This window comes from Lissotriton vulgaris, chromosome 9, assembly GCF_964263255.1.
Source record: "Lissotriton vulgaris chromosome 9, aLisVul1.2, whole genome shotgun sequence".
NCBI classification, from domain to species: domain Eukaryota; kingdom Metazoa; phylum Chordata; class Amphibia; order Caudata; family Salamandridae; genus Lissotriton; species Lissotriton vulgaris.
Window position 1 is genome coordinate 483,229,991 of NC_141697.1, and position 24,676 is coordinate 483,254,666.

The 24,676-nt window shown below is 43.1% G+C and overlaps 1 protein-coding gene across 1 annotated transcript in view; it reads left to right on the plus strand.

Annotated features, from left to right (window-relative positions):
- Window positions 1-24,676, plus strand: part of KCNH5 (potassium voltage-gated channel subfamily H member 5) — an 815,449-nt gene that overhangs the window by 232,259 nt on the left and 558,514 nt on the right. Inside the window, exon 4 of the mRNA XM_086937941.1 lies at window positions 1,773-1,901. Within this exon, the coding sequence (XP_086794067.1) occupies window positions 1,773-1,901 (129 nt within the window). The remainder of the gene's footprint in view (window positions 1-1,772; window positions 1,902-24,676) is intronic.

The following is a 24,676-nucleotide window of genomic DNA, read 5'->3' on the forward strand; positions in this document are numbered from 1 at the left end:
TGTCACATCGCGTTTCACCCGCGCTTCTGCTGTCCCGGCTTTCTCCGCTTTCTTCCCTTTCTGTGTCATGGGGATTATCTTCCTTATGGCGCCTGGCCCTCGGTGGTGCTGTGAACCTGGGGTTAGATCACTGCCGGTTCCCTTCGCGGAGCCTTGGGAGTCTTTACCGTGCTGTGCCTTTGCTGTAGCATCTTGCTGCATCTTCGCCTTCTCCTTTTCTTTATCTTTAAGCAGGCGTGTAGACATCTTTGCTAGATGATCACGGAGCACTATTCTCAGCGCCTGTGCTTTTTGAAAAAATCGACTGAAATGCTCTTTGAAACCAGAATTCTTAGGACGGAGTCTGTTCAGTCCTCTCTGTATCCAGTTGTTCAAATCCATAGGGGTGTATATCTAATCCTTACTCGCCAACCATCTGGGTGTTTTCAGGGAGAGGGTGTCTGGAGCGACCTCTCACCACAACCTCACGGCGGCCATCTTGCCTCCACGGCGGCCATCTTGCCTCCCCGGCGGCCATCTTTATTGTGTTTTTTACTTTTTAACAGGTTGGTCATTCTAAATGCTTAACACATTTTCTTAAGTTATACCTTTACTGGACCTAACAAGATAAGTTCCACTATTGCTATTACTTGGGGTGGACTACCATTTACCCCAATTAATAGTCCACTTTCTCACCGAAATAGAATGTCCCACCTTTCTGAAATAATCTACTACCATCAATAGGGTATTGAAGTCATATGAAACAGGAAGTTCTACTATGAACTCAATGGGAATCATTGCCAATGGCTGTTGTGGTGTCTAGAAAACCAAAGTTATAATGTTGGTATGGTATGGGAACTCTTGGTCTGAGCACGGATGGTATTTTGGGAAAGTTTGACCACCAAAAATAATAGTCCAGCACATCTTTCATTTTCCTCTGTGCAAGATACACTGCTACTCAGATATGATGTCACCAGCCTATAACGTGTTGCAGATACTCATCTGGACGATATAGTGTGTTCTTATGGAAAACGAAGAGAAGCTTTTCTGTGCTGTTTTGCCAGGTCTTTCTTTATCCATGTAACTATTTCTTGAAGGCACTGATTAGGTTTATTGAGGAATGCGTCCAGGACCTATTCTGTTATAGTGCGATAGTCAGATTGCTAGGTGGAGTTGAGGTTTCACAATCCTCTTTCATTGGTCTGGGCACCAGTCTTCTCGTTACAATTTCCAGGGCTATAAGTGATCTTGTACTTGAAACAGGAGACCACCGAGCATGCACGCTCTGGCATACCTCATTCATGGGAGGTAGAATTAATTCTCATCATTGGTCCACACTATAAATTTATGACTTTGCTCTTATTCAATTCACCAGGGTGCATATGCGTTCTTGACAGCATTAACGGGGCAAATTCTATTGGTGCTAGAAAACCTATGTTCTGGAGAAGAATACAAGATTAAGGGCTTCAGTTTGAGGGTGTCTTTGGTATAACATTGCTCTAATAATATAAGATCAGGATGCATGAGGATTGGTGCAGACATACTGACAGATTCTTAAAGTCTTACTGTTGATCTTCAGCCTTTCGAAATGGATGTTTCGTTTGGTGAGTTGAGTTATGAGGTTTAGAAGGTTGGAAATGTCATGAATGAAGTGACATTAAACGTTAGTGTCAGTATTTCTGTGATGTTGCATGTGTTTTAGCAAATACATTTCTGATTTCTTTTTTTTTTAATTTGATCACATTATGAGGACAACCAGCCTGTATGACATTACATGCTCTTATGTTTTCCAGGAACTCCAGTTTGGTTTTACATGCAAATCGCACCAATTAGGAATGAGCACGAGAAAGTGGTTTTATTCTTGTGCACCTTTAAAGACATTACTCTTTTCAAGCAACCAATTGAAGACGAATCAACAAGAGGTATTTGCTTAATACTATGCATTTGTAAAAATACAATTGTTAATGCATAAACCAGTAATCTCCTTACTAGAAAAAACAGTAATGCCAGATGTATGTAATTATGGGATTATTAGATTGGAAAAAATGAAAAATAATTGGTCACTTTCCGCAATAGAATGTCATCCAGGATCCATCAATTAAATACTCGTTGCTGAGTTAGATTTTATGTGCGGTAAATGTTTTTATTTCTACTCCCAAAATCAAATGGAAGTGGGCTATGTGAGGAAGAAAAAGCGGAATGCATCTGGTTTGAAATGCTTGCCTTGCATTTGTTATAGCTTATTTACAACATCGTGTTTTTGACACTGGTTAAAGACTGGGTCAAAAACGGAGGGGGAGGTCATGAAAAGAGCCAGGTCTTGAAAGTTTTCCTAAACAGAAGCTTAGGACACAAAGGGAATACTGAGAGCACCAACTTCAGAAATTAGGCCACATCATAAAACATTTTGACTGGTGGTGTTTCAGGTTCTTTGTGGTACGTTAAAGCAGTACTTGCACCAAACATCTTTTTGGTAATGATGCGTGACAAGAACGTTAGTGCACATTAGTTTTGTGAACATTTTGCTGCTGTGGTGATGTGTCTAGTTGTATTTTTTGTGTTGCTGTGTTTTTGTACCACATTGTAACATGATTCTGTTGGATTTCGTTGTGGTTGTTGTTTTGTATTCCATTTTGTTTGTCTGTTTCGATGTACCTATTACGTTTTAATTGCGTTGTTAAGTTTGTTTTTGTTTTATTACATTATTTTCAGTTGCTTACTTTAGTCATGTCAACAAATGCTGTTATATTTCCAGTCAAAAAAAGCTGATGCCTCGAATGCTCCTGGGACAAGCCTCCATTTACCACTGTATAAAGTGGTACAATAGCAGTGCTCCAGCTTTTCAGCTACTTAAGACACCAATCACCCCAAAACTATAACAGAGACTTGGTCTTAACTTAGTGCACTCTTTGTTTGAGTTATATGATATGACCCTCACTCTCGGCCTCAATTTTGAGCAAACCCGCATGTTAAACAGTTGGAGCAGTGCTATTTTTCCTTTTCAGATATTGGTAAATGGTTGCTTCTAACAGGAATTTTCAAGACGTCTGCTAGCTGGAACTGCAGTTGCATTTGTTAGCATCGCTAAAATAAAGAAAGGAAAATTACACAATAACATGCACAGAATAACATTACAGCACAATTAAAACATGATAGGGCACAAAACAATATTAGGATCAGTTGGTGATCTTGACATGCTTTATGTAATGGACAGAAGATAGATAAGAGAGATGAAAAGATGCCCAATCTGTTTGATTAATCAACATCATTTAAACATTGTACTGTCCAAAACATATCTAATATCAATAATTCGATGCAATTCAGTTATTCAGGAGTCTTGCATATGAGTTCAGATTCCAACTTTATTCATTATTTCAAAAGAGGTTTTTCCATTCAGCCCAGTCAACAAGTTTCGTCCCTTAGGACTTCATCAGAGCTGTAAATTAAAAAACATGCATCACAAATGTGTAACATATATAAATATATATTTACATACATATATTATTTACACAGTTGCTTACAAAACAGATAAATACAATACTCCCTACCTATATACAATCTCAAAAGAACTTTTTGTCTCATTAAAATAGTTCTAATCCACTGATGTACACAAATTCAAATACCCCATGTTCTGTCTAAAAGATTTAGAAACACATGTTCAGTACCAAGGAGTTCTTCTCCAAACTACATGTCTTTCTACTTATAGACCTCCTAAGAAACAGGAAACATCCTTAACAACGAAGTCAGAACAACAACTAACCGGAACAACGAAGTTTAAACAACGAAGACTCACATTCAACTAAGTGATGTTATAACGTAGGTCTGAACCATGATGGTCGGAACGACGAAAGTCGGACCCACGACTTTTCAGAACAGCAGTATGTGTTGCAAGTCACCCCTCTCCGCCTACATTCCCAACATATTCACTTCGATTGGGCATTGCTGGAGTGTTACGTCACTCCGCTCTGCCCAATTACAATTCAGTCTTTTTCGCCAGCCATACCTTTGGAAAGGAATTTGTGCAATCATATTGGCGGGCAACATGACATTCTGAGGTAGGACATTCATAAGAAATGTTTTTTTAAAAGCGTTAAAAAAAGGTTTAGTCACCCCGGACTGCTGCTAAAGACTAACATTAATCTCCGCCCCCCGGACTTGCTGTTAAGGCAAGCCAATGTTCTCAGCCCCTGCCGTGGTTCGCCAGAGAGGGTGAGTGTGGCAGCGCCTGTGCCCGCTGGTGTTGCCCTCTGTTGTGCTGGATTTTGAAAGCACCAGCATTTGTTCTGAGGGCGGTGTCGGAAGGCAAGGGTGGAAAATCGTGCTTTAATGGTCCTCTGGTGGAGGAGGAAGGAGGTGCTATCGCACACTCACAGAAGCACACACCCTGCCCACCATGGGAACGGATGACACAGCAGCAGTGCCGGGCACCAGCAGGGACCCCTGGTCTGAATATTCTGTGAGCCCAGTTACATCAAGGGGAGACTACGCCATTTAGGTGAGTTTGGTGTATCTCACAGTAGTGACCCGCTCCCACAAAAGCAGTAGCGGAGACGTGATTCTGCGGTTTGCACACAAAAGTGAACCCGGGTGAACCGCACCACACGAAAGGGACTCAAGATAGCGCTCAAAGCATGAGACGCACTTTCTTGGAGGTCAAAGTAGAATTTAGCACCAGCGTAGCCCCCGGTATGTGAGGGTAGTTTAGGGTGGGTGTAATTTGTTTTTAACGGGTGGGGGGTTGGGGTATTAGATGTAAAGCATTTTTATAAACACGCATTCCTTCACAACAAAAAATCGTGGTAAAGGAATGCGTGGAAAAAAAAGTTGTGGTTTAGATGAGGTCGTGTTTGCAACCACGTTGTTCGGGAAGTCGTGGTTGTGGAACTCGTTGTTCCAACATACAATCCTAAGAAACATATGTTATAATTAGCAATCCCCTGATATCTAAACCTTCAAATACGTCCTCACATGTTCCAACACCTATTTACTTTATTCATAGTCCCCTCTTTAATAATTCAATTTGGACAAGGGAAATTATATATAAAAAATCAGAGCCCAAGTCCTTGTGACCTAAATATTCCTAAACCGTCACTGAACTTACTACCTTCAAAAGAATAAAATGACACAAACACCGTGTTCCAAAACACCTCACCATGATAAGAGTTCCAACTCCCTGTTCTGGATTGACCTTTCTCCTTTGTGCTCCAATCTCAAAATGCCACTGGAAATGCACCTACACTGAGATATCTGGGGAGCCAATAGTTTAAGCATGCTGTCAGCCATGTCTTACGAACCACCCAGCCTTCTAACCTAATCCCCATTAAATTCCCCAGTTGCATGTTGTTTTAAGTGTGCCTACAACTCCGACCGGCCCGATGTGGCGAGTGCAAGGTAAATGGTTTTATTTACTTTTTACCTTAATTTTACCTATCCCATCTTCAGTCAACTTGTATCCCCTGCACCCGCCCCACCATCCACCACTCTAACCCGTGATGGCTGCGGCTGCTTTAGTGAATTTAGCTGTAACTTTAGTGTGTGCACTATGAGGTGCCTGAGACAAAATTAGTTTAGAACCAGTGTGTCACTCCATCCCACCGGAGGCTCAATACACATTCCTTAGTGACAGTTACCAACACAACTCTCAGAGGTTCTCTGGGCCAGAAAGGCATGGGGGTTATCAGCTACTGGCTACTTAACAGGGATTTTCTATTTGGGTTAGGTGACAGGAACAGTTGGAAAAATAAAGGACAGGCTTAGGGCTTCCTCTTTTGTCTTCAGATGCGGATGACGGTATCTGTTCTCATTCATTCTCAGGGCCCTCTTAGAGCATCCAGCTCTACCATCAGCTAGAGGGAGAGACAAGTTTTACCTTGAGAGAAACAGATGCTATCTCATCTAAATAGGGAAGTAGCTAAAGCAGAGCTAGAGCCCATCGAGATGGAAGACATTGTGATAAAGGTATCCATCCTCATGGTGCTCAGTCCATCAACTGCTTCAACCCTTGCCCCACTGGTTTGTTTTGAGACCCAAAATAGTGTTTAAGTCTGCAGGTAAAACCTTGAACCAGGGCGAGATGATACATTTATCACAGTAGCTACTTATCCACTGAAACTACAGAATTCAGCTTTTCTCCCACACAAAGCTTTGTGAACCAAAACCAACAGCTTGAACAGGGGCTTGACAATGGTGTATCAGATATAGAGAGACACTTGCTAGCTTCAACCTTAAACCTAGCCTCACTGGTAGTCATGGAGCTCTAAAAAAGTAACTAAATTGCAAGATAAAAACTTCAACCATGGTGGCCTGTTTTGTGTAAGCAACCTTCTCTCCATTATGAGATAGCCTGACATTTTTGACTTGGTCTCGATCAAATGCAAACTAATATTTTTTCATTTGCGAGAGTTGCATTAAACCTTTACAAATCAATATCCGTGATTCGTTCTAGCCAATGCCAATTGTTTTGGTATCTCTGTACTTTTTATACTTCTTAATTTATTTAGGAATTTTATTGTGATGGTTATTAGTCCTTAAAATTGCAAGTTCATTTTGCATAATTCGTTAGGAAGTTACCTTATGCTTGTGCCATAGTTACCAAGGGCTGAGCAGCATTGTGTTTTAGTCTAACCATATTGTTTTCAGTAGGCTGATAGGAGACCCCACCCCATAATAATACCCCAATTTCCGACACATAGCAACAATGGCAATACAATACACTCAGAAGGTATACCTTAGCAGACTAATCCGAAGGAGGAAATATAAAAAGATAGAGACTAATGGACATTAGACTGTGGTTGCATAAATTGCACCTCTTGTTTGGACTGTTTAGTAAATTGGGCTGCAGAGTCCAGATCTTGATTACAAAGGATGACCATGCCCTGGACTTTATTGATCCTGCAGAGCTTTCTCAATTATGCAGGCAAAAGAAGCAACTCTATTGGATATTTGACAGGGATCAAATGGCAATGACAGATAGGCAAGGAAAAACAATGTAATAATCCTGGAAAAAGAGAGCAATCTCAATACATCTTCCAGAACTGGGAATTATTTTAATCATTGAAGTAGGTGCTGTAGAGGTGACAGATGGTAGAAGTGTACCAGTTTCTGTTACAGGATTTATATGGAAGATCAAATAAAATCCTTATGCACCGATGACAGATGTTTGATCTTTTTGATATTGTCATGATGTAATTACAACATCTCATATGTTTTTGTTCCTTTAAGGTGACAAGTAGTTTCTCAATTTTGACCTCTAAGGCTGAAATGATGTGTCAGTACTTGAGCGCAGTTTTCTATGGCTTTGCTTAGTTGGATAAATGTCAACACAATGACATACATCAATTTGCCATCTGTGGACCAACAGTGCTTGGGTTCTAAAGGCAATTACAAGTATTGAATCTGTGGAGCCAGTGATCTCATATTCAATACAAAAATAGTACAATACAGTTTTTTCTGTATTATAGCCCATCATTCCCAAACTGCAATTCTCTATTGTGGTCTGTGCCATAAGTAGTCCATGCACATTTCCATAGCAATGACAAACTGACAAGAAACTCAAAGTGCTTATCATAGGCCAGCAAAACAAGAGGATCAGGGGCAGCACTGAATTAGCCACTTACTGGAACATTTCAAAGAAAAGTACATACATCTGATGACCCGAGATGGCAAGCTATTAAGGAAGCTAAGGTCACAAGTAGAGGTGGTAGCATTGACAACCTCATAATAATACTCAGGGAATCTCACTAGATTTATAAACATATTTCAATCACATCAGGGTTGAATTAGCTTTTTAATGTCATACACTTACTAACATTGGTGCATAGTTTCGCCTTTGAATTCAAACATACAATTTCTTTACCTATTTTAAGATCTGATAGGTTGTCGCTGCTAAATCCATTGCACTGTGGTCTCCTTGCCAAATGATCTAACTCATGTGGAATTGATCTATTTGAAAAAATGTTTTCTTCATATTTGCTGCACTACTCAACATTTTGTTTCACTGTATGAAATCCAACACCTATCGTGACTGGGCAATAATTATCAATCCTTACCTTCAGTTATAAATTAAACGTTGCCCTGGTTAAGGTATTTTTGTGATGCAGTTACATACTGCAATACCCATCTGCAATTTGATGTCTATGAACTTAATGTCTACATTGCTTTTGGGGTGACATATGCATTCCTCTTTCATATCTAGTAATTGTTTTGATTATTTTAGTTAACCCTAGTGCATAACTTAGCAACCATATTGGTATGCAATACACTATATTGTCGAGAACTTGAGGTGTTATTAAATAAGCAGCTAAGCTGATATTGTATAGATATATTTCTGCCTTCCCAAAACACTGGGGATGAGAAACAAAGAGTATGTAGAATGGTACATTCTAGGCTTTTGTATGTCTTCTATGTTTACTTAGTCTAAGGATATAGACAAAGGGAAAAACCTAGCAAATAGACTTCCTGTCATGCCAGTAACCTGGTAGGTTCAAAACCTAATGTCCGGAGAATAAAATCTGAGCAGTTTTCATAAATAGAAGAATAAGTGTGTTTATTTCTTGAATTTTAGGAAGAATTGACTTGAAATTGAATAGCATAGTTGAGTTGAATGTATGGCTTTGTCTGCACCTACATGCTCCACGCAACTTCTGTGCAACCAACACTGGCCATACACTAGGATTGTCAAGACCCTATAACCCAACCTTCGATGCACCCGAATGATTATGCATGAATTTCATTGACAAACAGTGAAGTTAGGGTACAAGGCCTGTGCCCAACCTTACACACAAGCAACTGCCTCTCTTGACTGACTTTTACCTTGCACAGCATGGTTCCATCTTAAAGTGTGGCCTTCAGCGAAGCCCTTTTTCCAAACACCTGATTGTCCAACCTTGCTGCACACGGCTTTGGGTGGCTGCAATAGGGCTTGACTGCAGGCTGTACTCCCAACCTCTAATGCACCTGATCTCCCAATGCACCATCTAACAGAGATGTGTGGCTCACTGGTTAGAGGAGGCAGACCCTGATGCAGAGGTCAGACCCGGGACCAGGGTTCAATTCCTGACGCGGCAGGGTCTTGAGCTCAAAATGTCCACGGACTCGATAATTCTCGCCTCGGTGCCTACTCGAATCATGGGTTCACACTCTGCAACTCTGGGCAATAGCTTGCTTAATCTCCACTACGGCCCCACCGCGATGGGATGCCTGGTCTTTACCTTGGGGATGCACAGTAGGGGTTATCTTGCAAGGAAAGCCAGGACGGGTTCCCAAAGCAAGCGCTAAGAAACCTGTCGGTGATTTGGCGCTATATAAATCGAAATTAACATAGCATAACATAACATAACAGATGATTGTGTGAGACGTTTGTAGCAGCCTCCAGGTGTAGTACTTGCATTAGCCGTTGTGCCATTGACCCAGCTGTGAACTGCCTTAGTCGATATTGGAACATGTTACAGATGCATTTTTCATATTACATAGTTATTTTGGCTTAAGTCGGATGAATATAATGTTATTTCTTTAAATTGGAAAAGGTTTAATGAATGCAGTAAGTAAAACAATGCTGATGTTTTTGTTTGATTCTAGTGAACAAAACACACTAGGGCAGATTTACAAGCCTCTTGTGCCTCTTTTATGCCGCCGTTGCATCACTTTTGTGACGCAGCGTGGTGCAAAGCCAGCGCCATGCTGCGGGATATTTACAATGTGATGCAGCTGGGAGATCCGTCATGTTGTAAAGCCCTGCGCCACATGTAGGCGTTCCGGCGCGGGGGGGCATGCTGCGTCAAAACCCTGCGCCTGCTTGAAGCTGGCGTTGGGATTGACGCAGCATGTTAGGGATAGAGCACCCCCTAACCTTGCTGGAGCTGCGTCACCCTTGCGACGCAACTCCAGCAATGCGACACCTTTCCAATGGGGGATGCGACATGCATCTGCCCATCCATGCGCCACATTTTGCCGCATTGTAAATGCGGCGCATCAGTGATGGAGCATGGGTGGGCAGATGCATTGCAACTCTTCTGGCGAATCCCTGCTGATTAGAAGAGATGCGCCAGAAGTAGTAAATCCGTCCCACTGTCAATATTGAAATCAAAGTAAGTTAAAGCCACTGCCGGAATGTAGGTGCTAACAGTGGGTCCTGCTTTTAATTAAAATGTTTAGCTTTCATGATTAGATTGTTGATTAAAAAAAAGAAGTGTTGGTAAGCTACTACTGCAATGTTCAGCTGAAATTGAGTCCTAAGTGACGCGCCAGGAGCGCCAGGAGGCGCTAGAAAACGGCTGACCCCCGCGAAGCTCAGGGGGAACACCAGGAGCCTTCATAGTAGCACGAGACGCCATCGGGCGGTGCCGTGACGGGAACGGCTTGACAAACGCGGAGGCGGGAGCGGACCGGCAGAACAGCTTACCGGACCACACTCCCCAGCAGCCCCAGGGACTGCGCGCCCGTGACGCGCCAGGAGCGCCTGGAGGCGCTAGAAAACGGCTGACCCCCGCGAAGCTCAGGGGGAACACCAGGAGCCTTCATAGTAGCACGAGACGCCATCGGGCGGTGCCGTGACGGGAACGGCTTGACAAACTCGGAGGCGGAGGCGGGAGCGGACCGGCAGAACAGCTTACCGGACCACACTCCCCAGCAGCCCCAGGGACAGCGCGCCCGTGACGCGCCAGGAGCGCCAGAAAATGGCTGACACCCCACTCGCCACGCGAGTCGCGCGCGGGAGAAGCCCGGGACAAGGGCGGGCCCTCTGTGGCCCTCAGAGGCCTGAGGAGACTGGACTGGGCCAGGGACCCTGTAGCGCCTCAACCTGACTGTCATCGTGCTCTGTGCACGTAAGACTTATTTATCATTATTTGTTAGTATTGATGTTTTAATACTTAACTGTGAGTGAGTACACTAGTGCGTATTAGTTTGTAAGTTGATAGCCTCATTGCTTATGATGTCTAAACCCAAATCTGATAAGGTTATGGTAGGCCTAGCGTCTATGGATAATTTCTTGGTTAGGAAAGTAAACCAGATTAACAATAATAGACGTGTATCGTTGGGGAAGGCCACTGTGACAGGGGACTTACTAGAAATACCCCCTGATATTACCTCGCCCATAGACTTTGTTGCTAATACCAACGATATCATCTCTATTGACCCCCCAGTGCCCATTACAGTGAGTGCTGAGGTCTATTCTGACCCACTAGTGCAGCTAATTGACGATACCGAAGTATTGAATGAGACCCAACCTACAACCCAACCTGAAATTAGGCCCATGAGAACCTGTAGAACAGTATCTCAAAAAGATAATGGTAAACCTAATAACTCCAAGGCTAAAAAAAAGGGTGGTAAGACGACTAGTGGCCCTGCTGCTATAACCCCTTTTGTCTTTACGGGCATTAATGGTAATGGGGGTCATCTAAACTCTGATTTGCTTGCCTCTTTAATAAAAAATCTTGAAGTTTCATTAACATCAAAAATTGAAGAGCTTATCAAACCTCTAACTAAAAAGATTGATAACTTAGCAAAGGAAGCTACAAGGCTGGGTGGTCTGTTATCATTACAGAAGACTGCAACACCTGGTGGTACAGCTCACTGTGGGGGGAAAGGGAAAGAATCTGTTGAAGTCAAAGACACACAGAATAAAGTTAGGGGGAATACTGTTATAGTGGCACCAGTAGAGCCTGATAGACCTAATATATTGGATGCCCCAGTGGTATCAGCCCGCAGTCACAACCATCTATAACATCTCAAAACAGTAGAACCCTTAGTCACCCAAGGCATAATCGCTATTTAAACTTACCACCTGACTGTGCTCCATATGTGGCAGTGTTAACTAATGTCCCTCCTTGCGGCACACATCCTGCATCTCCTTATGATGAATCCCACAATTCACTGAAAAACAAGACTGTAGCGTGGCTTAACAAAAATTGTGGTTTTCCCATAGCATATTCAGACCAGATAATGGTAGTTAGACGCGTAAATTGGGTGGGACCTTCTAAAAAATCTAGCTCTGGAGACTGTATAGTCATTAATTTCAAACACCCTCAGCATGTGGCAACTGTTCTCTTGAGAGCTTCTTCACTGGTCTATAATGAAAATAGTATCTGTGTACGCCCGCTAGGCTACTTTTATGCGCATCTCTGTAAACGTACACCACAACAGAGCTTAACCAGGCGGGCGTTTGAACCATATACCCCTGTTCAAGATTCTCAATTCTTCTATAACATCATGAATCCTTGTAGGTCAGACGGACCCATTGATGTTTATAACAGGAGTAATAGTGTTGGTCCTTATCGTTATGGCACGGATCTAATTACACAGAACAGGTATGAAGCATTATCTGGCCTTGAGATGTGCGACTGACGGATGGCACCTGCGGCTCAGGATACTGTGGCTACAGGTGAACTTACAAATATAAATTCAGATATCCCGGAGGCTACTAACCCAGGATGCCAGGCTGTTTCTTGGAATATTGCAGGTCTTGCGGTGAAAATGTGTGATGAAAATTGGGTGACTTATATCAAACAGTTTTCGATCATCTGTTTACAAGAAACCTGGGAGGTGGGCTGTAACCTTTTCCTGGAAGGATACAAGGCTTTTTATGTACCCGCTTTGCCATCTTTAAGGGGTAGGCCGAAGGGGGGCCTTGTAACTTTTATCTCCATATTAATACCTTGCGGAGTACGTAGAGTTGAAGCCAAGCACACAGGTGTATTGGGCTTGGTCTTATCTGGAGGAAATATCAGTGTGGGTTTGGTGAATTTCTACAATGCTACTTATGACAGTGAGGCCAGGAATGACATTTTTATTCTACATTCCTTTGTTACCAATAATATGAAGGACCTAGGTCATAATTTGTTGATTATGGGGGATTTTAATTTGCATCCCTGTATAGATCCTTTATACAAATGCTTACCAGGAATGTCTTGTGAACGTGCATGTTATCTCCATATGGAACACACTAAGGAGGGGGAATTGTGCAACAATCTAATGGACGATCTTGACCTTTCATTGGCGATGTCTTTTAAAGACCCTTTGTATTGTTTTGATATCCCAACTTTTAAGGGACATGGTAGGGGTACCTTTATAGACCATATACTGGCCTCTCAGACGATGCAAATTTATTTAGACTCTTTTTGCATTGTCTCGAGCGAATTCAGTGACCATAATCCCTTAACAATCTGCTTGAAATGCCCTTGGGCAAAGAAGGGAAATAAGACCATTAGTCAAGGCAGTTTGGGAACAACTGACGGGAGGAGGAGGTTAAAATGGTCATTGGAATCTGCAGATATCCTCTATAAAAATATTGTTGAAAGCTGTACAGAGGACCTCAAAGTCTGCATGATTGAGGGGGGCGACCCCAGGCTAGTGTTAGAATCCTATCAAAATGTGTCGGAGAAGGTGTCAGCGCTTCTTACTGTCCCTAATAAAAATCAGGCTAAAATAGGCCCGAAATGGTTCAGCCATGACTGTACCAAAGCTGCTCGCAATTTAAGGATCGCTTTGGCAGCCTCACCGAGGAATCAGGAGGAGGTAAAAGCCTGTAGGAAAGAATATAAGGCTATTACTGTCGCCCGAAAGGAGCTCCTTAGGAAGGAGGCTTGGCAGGAATTACTTGATCCCTCCACCCTGAAGAGCAGCACTAAGTTCTGGGCACTGGTTAAAAAACCTTTTTTGACCGATGACCCGTGTGATGGACTCGCTTGTTGTATAACAAAAGATGAATGGGAAAGTCACTTTAAAAGCTTGTATTTTTTAGAGGGTGTTGGAACTAGTGCTGCTGCCCCCCTTGTGGTAAGCAGTAATATAACATTTGAAATAAGCGAGGTTCGGGTTGCCATTATTGGCCTTACAGCAAATAAAGCGCCCGGTCCTGATGGAATTCCGCCGGACCTTTACAAATATGATCCAGTTTTCTGGGCTCCAATTCTGGCTACCGTATTTAATGCTGCGGCCAGAGTAGGTTGTCCGGGAACGTGGGGATTATCAACCATAGTCCCTGTTTTTAAGAAAGGTGACAGGGGAAGTCCTCTTTGTTATCGACCAATATCCCTGATCGATTCAATGGTTAAAATTATGGGGAGTGTTTTACTTCAACGTTTAGTAAGCTGGGCGACTGATAATAATTAATTGCAAGTTAATTAATTGCAAGTTTATATAGCGCTAGGATCGACTCCCGGAGGAGTATCTCCGCGCTTCGACCGCTGCGAAACCCTTCCTGGCTTCCCTGAGAGATGGTCCCTTAATGGGTATCTCCAGGGTGAGACCAGGCATCCCCGGCGGTCTGGTGGGGCCATTAGTGCAGATGAGGCAAGCTTATGCCCAGAGTTGCCGAGTGTGATCGCTGATCAGAGTGGGCACCGAGTCGAGAGAATTATCGAGTCCGCTGACCCTGGTCCAGAAACCTGCCGCGTCGGGAATCGAACCCTGGTCCCGGGCCGTCCTCTGCTCTCGGGTCTGCCGCCTCTAACCAGTGAGCCACACTACTGCACTAATAATATTATGTCGACTTGCCAATATGGTTTCTGTGAAGGCCGCTCTACCATAACCCAATGCCTTCATTTGTTTCTTAATTTGAATAAATATACTGTTGTACAAAAAGGAGCAATTCACCTAGCCTTCATGGATCTGTCGTCAGCCTTCGACTGTGTCAACAGGGGGAGGCTGTGGCAGACCATGAGGGATAAAGGCGTTGACAGGGGGATTGTGGATTTCCTTGCGGACCTACATAATGACACAAGAGCCAATGTGAGGTTCTCAGCGAATGGGGAAACCACAGGCAAGTTTAGTACTAATAAAGGAGTACGGCAGGGGTGTATCTTGGCCCCACTTCTTTTTAACTTTTATATAAATGACCTAGAGTCTGAATTGCAAAAGATAAAATCAGATTGTCCTAGAGCTGGAGCGAGGGGCATTCCTTTACTTTTATACGCGGATGACGCGGTTTTAATATCACGAACAGAGAAGGGTCTCCAAGCACTGCTGAATGCTTTTAATAATTTTATGTTTGACAGGGACCTTATGGTCAATAATTCGAAATCTTACATTATGCATGTTGGCCGTCAACCAAAAAAGAAGTTCGTTTTTAAATTAAATGATGTTGTGATCCCTGTTACTAATACATTCTCATATTTGGGTGTTTTATTTGATACTAAGCTCAGTTGGGCTCCGCATCTGGCCAGAAAGAAGGGTGAAATGACCAGAGTGAATGCCTCGATTTTTAATTTTGCCAGTAAATTGGGGAAAAAGCCGATGGTGGCCATGATGCAACTATATAGCGCTAAATCCATATCCACCGCAGTATATGGCAGCGAGATATGGGGTTACACAAATGGTGAGCAAATACAAATAACCGAAAATAATTTCTTAAAGCGCCTGTTGTGTGTCCCAGGTAGTACTCCGAATTTAGCTGCACATGAAGAGCTTGGCTGTCAGTATATTTCAGATATTGTTGGCTTGAAACCACTGTTATGCTGGACAAAATTATGGCTAAGCCAGGATATTCCCTTAACCCACCAGATATTGGAAGATCTTGTTTCAATGGATTATGCCATGTGTGTACCCTGGCTCAAATATTTGAAGTCCCAATTTTTGAAGCTTGGGCGCCCAAACATGTTTGAAAATCCGGGGGATATAGTCAAGGGTGATGTTGCAGCAATTAAGAGGGCCTTTTTTATGAACCGTAGTGCCCTTAGAGATGAAGTTGAGCTTTTGAAACCAAATGTTAGAAAGTATATCATGTTGAGAACATGTGACACTATGGAATTGTACCTAACAGGCTCCTTTACTTCCCATGACAAGTTTTTGCTGACTCGATTTAGATTCAACATCTTTCATCACATTTTAATCAGACCAAAGCTGGACATTTTTAAAAAATCTGCAGCACCCTGTGGCTGCGACGGGAAGTCTCCACAGGACATGCTGCATTTTATATTTTTATGTACATTTTATGAGTACCCCCGTAGGCGGTATCATGTTACTCTTTTAAGGAAATTAAATTTTAAACAAATTAGACCCGCCCTTGTATATTTACAGCTACTGCACTCTGATTGTGTTCTCCAGGTGTTAGAATATCTAAAATTATCTGTGAGAGTAAGAAAATGCCTAGATGAATAACTGTGATTTTCTGCCTGAAGTACTTTTTTGCATTTTTGTATATGGGCTCGACTTGCACTTGCACTTTCTTCGTATCGATCTTGTCTACTCACTCTGTTAAGAAATTCATATGTCTTATGTACTTATTTTTTATTGACTTTGTAACTCTGTGATGTTTTTAAATGAAATGTATAATGTACTGTACTTTTATGGATTGCAATATATCCGAAATAAAGTCAATTTGAATTGAATTGAATTGAGTCCTAAGTGCATTGAGAATGTTCGTTTGAGGCTTGGGTTTCACAAGTAGACTGCTGATTTAAAGAATAGAAGGGGTCCCAGTGAAAGATTGCTAATTACCACAAATTAAAAAATAATAGTAGTACACTGAATGAATCTACAATGTTTTATTCACAATACCACCTACCAGCCCCCCATCTGAAATTGTAACATTAATGTACTACGTGGGGCATGTGGTTGATCCAGTGATATATTTACATTCATGGTCGTCTGTACATTTCAACTGACTTATAAATGTGTCACAATACTGCCTGATTTTATTGTCACCAATCCCTACCTGCACCATCCTCACTTTATCACTTCTCCCTTGTTCCTAGGGGCACTACTCAACCTTTTTGAAATGATTATTGTTGGATACTATATCCTGGTTATATCTACATTGTGAATAAAACATTGTAGATTCATTCAGTGTACTACTATTATTTTTTAATTTGTGGCAATTAGCAATCTTTCACTGGGACCCCTTCTCTCTCAGTACTAATATGACCCAGGTCCCAGTGACTTTCTCTGGGTAAACCCCCTATTGATACCCGATTTAAAGAATAAGCAGTGACTGAACTTAGAAATGTTTGCAGCTTATACTGCAATATTCAACTAACAATAGGCCATGATGCAACTTGAATGTTCTGGTATTGTTTTTGCTTTAGAGCAGAGGTTAATAATTTAATAGTGGGCAAAGGGCAAAACCCTGAAGAGGCTGTAATTACATATAGAAATATGAAAACTAATTCATGGTTCCCTGTGAATTTTGGATTTTTATGCAATGGTGTTTTCCACAATAAAGGACCCAAACGTATTCTATATAGTATATATGCGGTTGTACAGAGTATACTATGTTATTTATTACCTTTGTGGAGCACAGGGAGAAACTGTAACTTAAGAGGGGAAGCTTTGAGTAGGGCCTGATTCCCACAATATTGCACACTATACAGTTTCATTTGTTATTTATACTATAGTGTTTTTCGATGTGAATTGTTTTTTTAAAAATAAGCATATACCTAAAACCAGAATGCAATTTTTAAAATTCATGTAGTGGGGTAAAGTCACACAGTTTCCTCATTCCTATTAAGAGAGTTGTTTCCCTATATAAAATCATGTTAACCTGTAACCTGTGAGGCAGTAAACATTGCTTTCTGCTTGTTAGGTTCGCTGTCTGATGAAAGAACTTGGAATCTGACCTTTGTACTATATTAACAAATATGTGAACATGTGTTTACTGGTATTGTTGGATTACTTCATCTCTCATTATGTGTTCAAGATGCACAGATGTTGGATGGAATGCTGAGCAAATCAAACCCTCACCCCCAGTCGAGAGATCTGGGTTAAATCCATTGTTCTTTTGCTCACCATGCCACCCCAGTTTAGACCCCGCCATATGCAGATTAGTCTTGACCCTGTTCCTCATTGGAAGAGTCCAGCTCGAACTGCCAGGCCAGGTTCTCCCTGGACCGAAATCAAGCATCCTGGGACCAGCTTCGGAGCATCACCTCTCATCAGCCAGGCTAGCTTGAGTCCAGTGGCACAGTGAGCCCAGGACCCATGTCTAGGCATACCCGATGCACTTAGGGCGAGAAAGCAAAGTTGAAAAAAATTTGATTGAGAATACAGGAGGGCACGAATTTCCAATTTCAGCCACTGTGCTTGGACTAACTTCCTGTGGTGTATAGCCTGGGATATGCTATTTGTTACCATTGTTGAGTCTGAGGAAGAGCCATGCATTAGGAGAGTAGTAGTCTCACATTGGTGTTTATCATGCCACATTCTTCTCCGAGCAGTAGTAAGAAATAAAATATTTAGTGTAGAAGAGGTGAAAGGTACACTCCTTTCTGAATTATGTAGTTCATAAACAGGGTATGTCACAAGTCAACATACATTTTGACAAATGTTTAAAGTATACATTAGAGGGATTGCTGTCTCAAAGGCTTCTCGGGTAACCAAATCCAAGTGAATGACACTGCAGCAAATAGACACCAAAATCTCAAACCTGAGAAAAACATGCAATTACCTCAAACCTTGTCCAGGAGAAATCCACAAATATCACATCAATAAGCTTGTCAAATAACACTGACCTATAGCAGGTCAAGAAAACCTTGATAAATTATACATTTCTATACTGGGCATTGTTCTTCTAAAAGGTCAATATCACCAGACTCACTTAAATACTATCTAGAAGGTGCATTACTGCTATGGTTTGATGATCACAACAGGCTACTGTAGCTGAAGAAATCACAACTGAAAACATTATATCGACTATAGATGGATTGTCTTCAAGTAAAGCTTCCAGTTCAGAGGGCCTAGCAGTCGAATTCTATAAAGCAAAGAAAGTCTTTCTGGTCCCACTAATGCACATAATAAAGCTCTAGTGAAGGACTTCCTCCCACCCACAACCCAAAGCCCAGTAATAACCACAGTACTAAAACCAGACAATGATAAAGTACTGTCAGACTTGGAAATCCACTGCGAAGATGTCAGGACATTGATGCTGCTCCATCTCACCCCCTTTTTCCTCGAGGAGACTAAAAAGCCAATGCCAAGAAAAAAGAAGGAAAGGTGAATTGAGGAAGACACACGTCACTGTGCAGCACCCTTTCTTGGACAATGCATGGATTTGTCTCATGCATTTAAGTCCTGAAAATAAAACATTTACTATGTAGTCTTCTGAGCTGAGCTATCTCACACTGTCTCACATACTGTGTATATTATACCTTTAGACTTATGTAGCAATCTACAGCTATGCGTTTTTGTGAACATAAACGATTGATCTGCAACATATAATATGACATTTTTGTCTAGAGTATAGCTCTTCTGTGGTGTAATGATATATGTATGCAAAATAATCTCTTAGCCAACTTGAATACTGTTCATAAAACATTACCAAAACCACCTCATCTATGTGATTCAAAATCTTTAGAAAAAAAGGGAGAATGTCACTCCACAGACCAAAACATTACTTTAGTTCAATACAATTCATCATGAAATATTAACTGCTGTTGAAGAAATGTCAAAGTACACAGAAACACTTATAGCAGCAATGCAGCAAACATTTCAGCATATGTCGCAAAGAGGCTATCCCAATGAAGATCGCAGCACAATTCAATTTTCAAACTGAGAAACACACACGTGGAGACCAAACGTTTATTGGCAAAATAAGGTTTTCCAGGATTATCAGTTGCTACCGTGCATGCATTCACATTGCATGCCTTTACCACACAAGCCTTTACAATGGATGTAATACAATGTGTTGACCTTTACAACATTGTATTACAATGTAGTTTACCATGCATTGTTCATGTTAACAACCGATACTCATATAAATATATAACTATATACGTGTTTATGAGTGTGTGTTTGTATATATTCTATATATATTATTTTTCTTTGTTCAATGGACAAAGCAAAGGTTTAACATTAGTTACAGTTGGGAAACCTTTATTTATTTTTATTTATATATAAACCTCAAATTTAAACTACACAAACATTAGAAATCCTAAAGTTATACTTATACCTTACATTTATTATTTGAGCATCACCTTTAAATTACTATACCTCAATTTTTGTTTATACCAACCAAGCTTAAATTACACAGACATTAAATATTATAATTTTATACTCATACCCTGATTATGCACATGGCACGTAAAAAAGTACATTTAAGGTATAATTATAATTTTAGAACGTCTAATATTTGTGTAGTTTAAGTTTGGTTTCCATAGAAAGAAGGCATAATGTTTTCATAACTATATCTAAGGTTTAACCATTGTTTTTCTAATTGAATTGTAATGTTTTTTTAAAATTAATGTATTTTAAATCGTGGTATCTGGTGTCATTGAGTGAAGTGTCAGAGAGAGGAGTTTCATACAGTAGAGTGGAGGAGAGTGTCATATAAAAGAATGGTTCTTGTATAGCGCTCAGCTACTCAGAGTGTTCTGTTGCTTGGCATTCAGAGATGGAAAATAGTGGCATAGTTCATCAGCTGTCATTTGAGCTCTATAGTTTGAATAGATAGACTTTTAACTCATTCTAGTTTCCTCAGTGATAGATCTTAGATGAACAGGTATCTGAATCCACATGCTTGCTGTCCTTTCCCTCTCTGTTGTTGTTTAAAATGGAGGACTGTGAGTAAGGTAGCGTTACTGGAGTGTAATGACCTCCCTGGTTTGTTTTCCTTGATTCTCTCATTCAAATAAGTGGGACTATTGTTGGGACCATTGTTGAGGAGAGCTTGACGGGTCAGTGTCAAAGTTTTAAACAAGATGGGCCTGATGTAGGAAGCGTAATTCCGGTCTGTAATGGCCGAAATTACCGAATTTGGGCCGTTACTGACCGGAATTAGGCTACTGAGATGTAGGTGCCCAAATTGCTAATTCACTAATTTACCGATTCAGTATTTTAAGGAATCTGTAAATTACTGATTCCTTAAAATACTGAATCGGTAAATTACCGAATTAGAAATGTTGGGAGCACTCAAATGAGTGCTTTCCCCTTTTTGGGATTCATTATTTACCACCAACTACAAGTTGGTGGTACATAAAGAAAAAAAAACAAAAAGCAATTTTATGCAAATTGCTTCAGTGCCATTGTGCAGACATACATGCCCTTAGGGCATGTGTGTCTGCAACATGTGCACCTATACACAATTGAGGGGTGACACCCTGCCACCCTTCAATGTTTCCCCCAATTACCGAATCAGTATTTACCGATTCGGTAATTGACATTCATTCCTATGGGCCTGTGGCCCTGTGCTCCACAGAAGCGGCCGCTCCTCACGCTGCTCCCTGCCCTGCCCCGATATTGGTATCGTAGCGCTATTCTGGCAAACTGCTCTTCACCTTTTGGAAACAACTGCGCTTCTGCTCACACTGCTCCTGCAATTATTATATGTGCCTAAATGTAATTGTATCGTAGCGCTTTACTATTGAGCTGCGCTTTCACTGTTTACTCGATTGTGCATTGCTGCCTTACCTGCGTGTTTAATTTGTGCATGTGTGCCTAATTTGTGCCTTTGCATAGCGATTTGGGGTCACTGTATAGCAGTGTTTGGCTGTTGGCTCGCTGCCATTTTGTTGTTGTTAATTGTGCCTCCCCGCCCTGCCCTCCACCCCGCTCCCGCCTCCCAGCTGCCCCTCCCTCCCACAGATAGATCAGGCTCTACTCTACAGAGCTAGCGCTGTGACCGCCCTGTGCTCCACAGAAGCGTCCGCTCCTCACGCTGCTCCCTGCCCTGCCCCGATACTGGTATCGTAGCGCTATTCTGGCAAACTGCTCCTCACCTTTTGGAAACAACTGCGCTTCTGCTCACACTGCTCCTGCAATTATTATATGTGCCTGAATGTAATTGTATTGTAGCGCTTTACTATTGAGCTGCGCTTTCACTGTTTACTCGATTGTGCATTGCTGCCTTACCTGCGTATTTAATTTGTGCCTGTGTGCCTAATTTGTGCCTTTGCATAGCGATTTGGGGTCACTGTATAGCCGTGTTTGGCTGTTGGCTCGCTGCCATTTTGTTGTTGTTGATTGTGCCTCCCAGCCCGGCCCTCCACCCCGCTCCCGCCTCCCAGCTGCCCCTCCCTCCAACGGATAGATCAGGCTCTACTCTACACAGCTAGCACTGTGACTGCCCTGTGCTCCACAGAAGCGGCCGCTCCTCACGCTGCTACCTGCCCTGCCCCGATACTGGTATCGTAGCGCTATTCTGGCAAACTGCTCTTCACCTTTTGGAAACAACTGCGCTTCTGCTCACACTGATCCTGCAATTATTATATGTGCCTGAATGTAATTGTATCGTAGCGCTTTACTATTGAGCTGCGCTTTCACTGTTTACTTGATTGTGCATTGCTGCCTTACCTGCGTGTTTAATTTATGCCTGTGTGCCTAATTTGTGTCTTTGCATAGCGATTTGGGGTCACTGTATAGCCGTGTTTGGCTGTTGGCTCGCTGCCATTTTGTTGTTGTTGATTGTGCCTCCCAGCCCGGCCCTCCACCCCGCTCCCGCCTCCCAGCTGCCCCTCCCTCCCACAGATAGATCAGGCTCTACACTACAGAGCTAGCTCTAAGACCGCCCTGTGCTCCACAGAAGCGGCCGCTCCTCACGCTGCCCCCTGCCCTGCCCCGATACTGGTATCGTAGCGCTATTCTGGCAAACTGCTCTTCACCTTTTGGAAACAACTGCGCTTCTGCTCACACTGCTCCTGCAAATATTATATGTGCCTGAATGTAATTGTATCATAGCGCTTTACTATTGAGCTGCACTTTCACTGTTTACTCGATTGTGCATTGCTGCCTTACTTGCGTGTTTAATTTGTGCCTGTGTGCCTAATTTGTGCCTTTGCATAGCGATTTGGGGTCACTGTATAGCCGTGTTTGGCTGTTGGATCGCTGCCATTTTGTTGGTGTTGATTGTGCCTCCCAGCCCGGCCCTCCACCCCGCTCCCGCCTCCCAGCTGCCCCTCCCTCCCACAGATAGATCAGGCTCTACTCTACAGAGCTAGCACTGTGACCGCCATGTGCTCCACAGAAGCGGCTGCTCCTCACGCTGCTCCCTGCCCTGCCCCGATACTGGTATCGTAGCGCTATTCTGGCAAACTGCTCTTCACCTTTTGGAAAGGGGCGACCACTCGGTCCCCCCGAACGTATGGCTGAGTGCCTCGATCCCCCCGGGAAGCCATTTTTGGGCGGGAGGCGCGTCTCGGCTGGTATGCCCGAAGCGGCGTAGCCGGGGCGCGCTTTTTCCCGCCCTAGAATGGGCTGGCCTAGACACCGACGCAGCCGGCCACGCCCTCGGGGCGGGCAGGGGCGGGTTTTTCGCCCACCCTGAAGACGGATAAAAGAAGGCGCAAGACCAGAAGACGTCCTCTTGTTCTTGTGCTCCGAAGCTGCACCCCCTCGCTACACGTGAGCTCGGGACGGAACGAAGAGCCAATTTTGAGCGTTTTGATCTTTTTCTTTGTCTTCTAGATACTTCCTCGGAGAGATGCCCAAGAAAGGCGCAAAAAGAATGACGACCGAACAGATGGTGCGGGCCCTTTGCAAAGAAGTGTCCGACATAAAGAAACGGTTGGCGGAGCGAGATGGGGAGGAGGGTTCGGGCACCCCGCCGGCTGGAGGGAGACCTAAGAGGCCGAGAAAGGTTCCAGCCGGTGGGGCCGTCCCGGTTCCCTCTGCCCCGCTCGAGGCGCCGACCCCAGTACCGATGGAGGGGAATCCAATCCCCGTTGTCGTCACCCCGACATCCAAGGAAGACATGCCCCCCGAGCTGGCAGCACAGCTAGCAGCATGGTTGGGGGATAGTAGTGATGGCGCCACGGCTGCCGAAGCACAGGCGCTGATAAAAGGGCTTCGTGAGAAGAAAGAGGCAGCTAGAGTGGCTACGCCGTTGGCGGGGATAGACAAGTCGCAATCGGCAGAAGCTGCGTCCGGTGCAGGTAAGCGGCCATTGCCGATTGCAAGGGACGAGTCAGCACCCTCTCGTAGAGAGAGATTAGGACAACATGTGCCTTTAGCTATAAAAGAAAAGATCTGGGCGGGGGAGTACGTGAATATTTTTTCCCTGCTTGTTGATCATTATGATGTGGAGCATGTAAAAAGTCAGAAGGACTTAATGCATCCGAGTGTTTGGCGCGCAAAGATGGCCGCCTTTAAGGTCAATGAGAACATTGGCAACTGGGGCAATGCATGGGGTATTTTCACATCAATTTTGGGGGAACGTAGGCCCGAGTTGCTTCCTGAGTTTCCCGTTTATCAATCACGAATTATGGGTTACTCGACAGCGTATCAAGGTAACCATTGGTTTTGTTATGACAATTTGTTCAGGAAAGAAAAGGAACATAACAAGAGTTTGACTTGGGATTGTTACGATTCTTTAACATGGGATAAAATGAAAGAATCGGGAATGTTAAGAATGCCATTGGTCGGGAGCACTGTTGTTGATTACTCCCGCCAAAATGTGGGGACGCCCTTTCGACCAAGTACGAGCACCGACGACCAGTCGAGGCCCGCAGGCAATACAGGTAGAAAGGGTTTCTGTTTTAATTTTAACAAGGGGAAGTGTACCAGGCCTCCGGGATCGTGTAAATTCAAACATGAGTGTAGTACGTGTGGGTCGTCCCATCCTGAGTCATCGTGCAGAGCCAGAACGAGTGAGAATGGGGGTAAGGGAGGCGCCAAACAGGTCTAAACTAGGCCGAGGGGCGCCTTTACCAACCCCGATTGATACCTTGGCAATGATTCCCTGGCTCAGCGAATACCCGGATCGTACTTCTGCCGGGGTGCTGCGGAACGGTTTTACACATGGTTTCCGCATCCCGGTAGGGGACTTTCAGGGTGT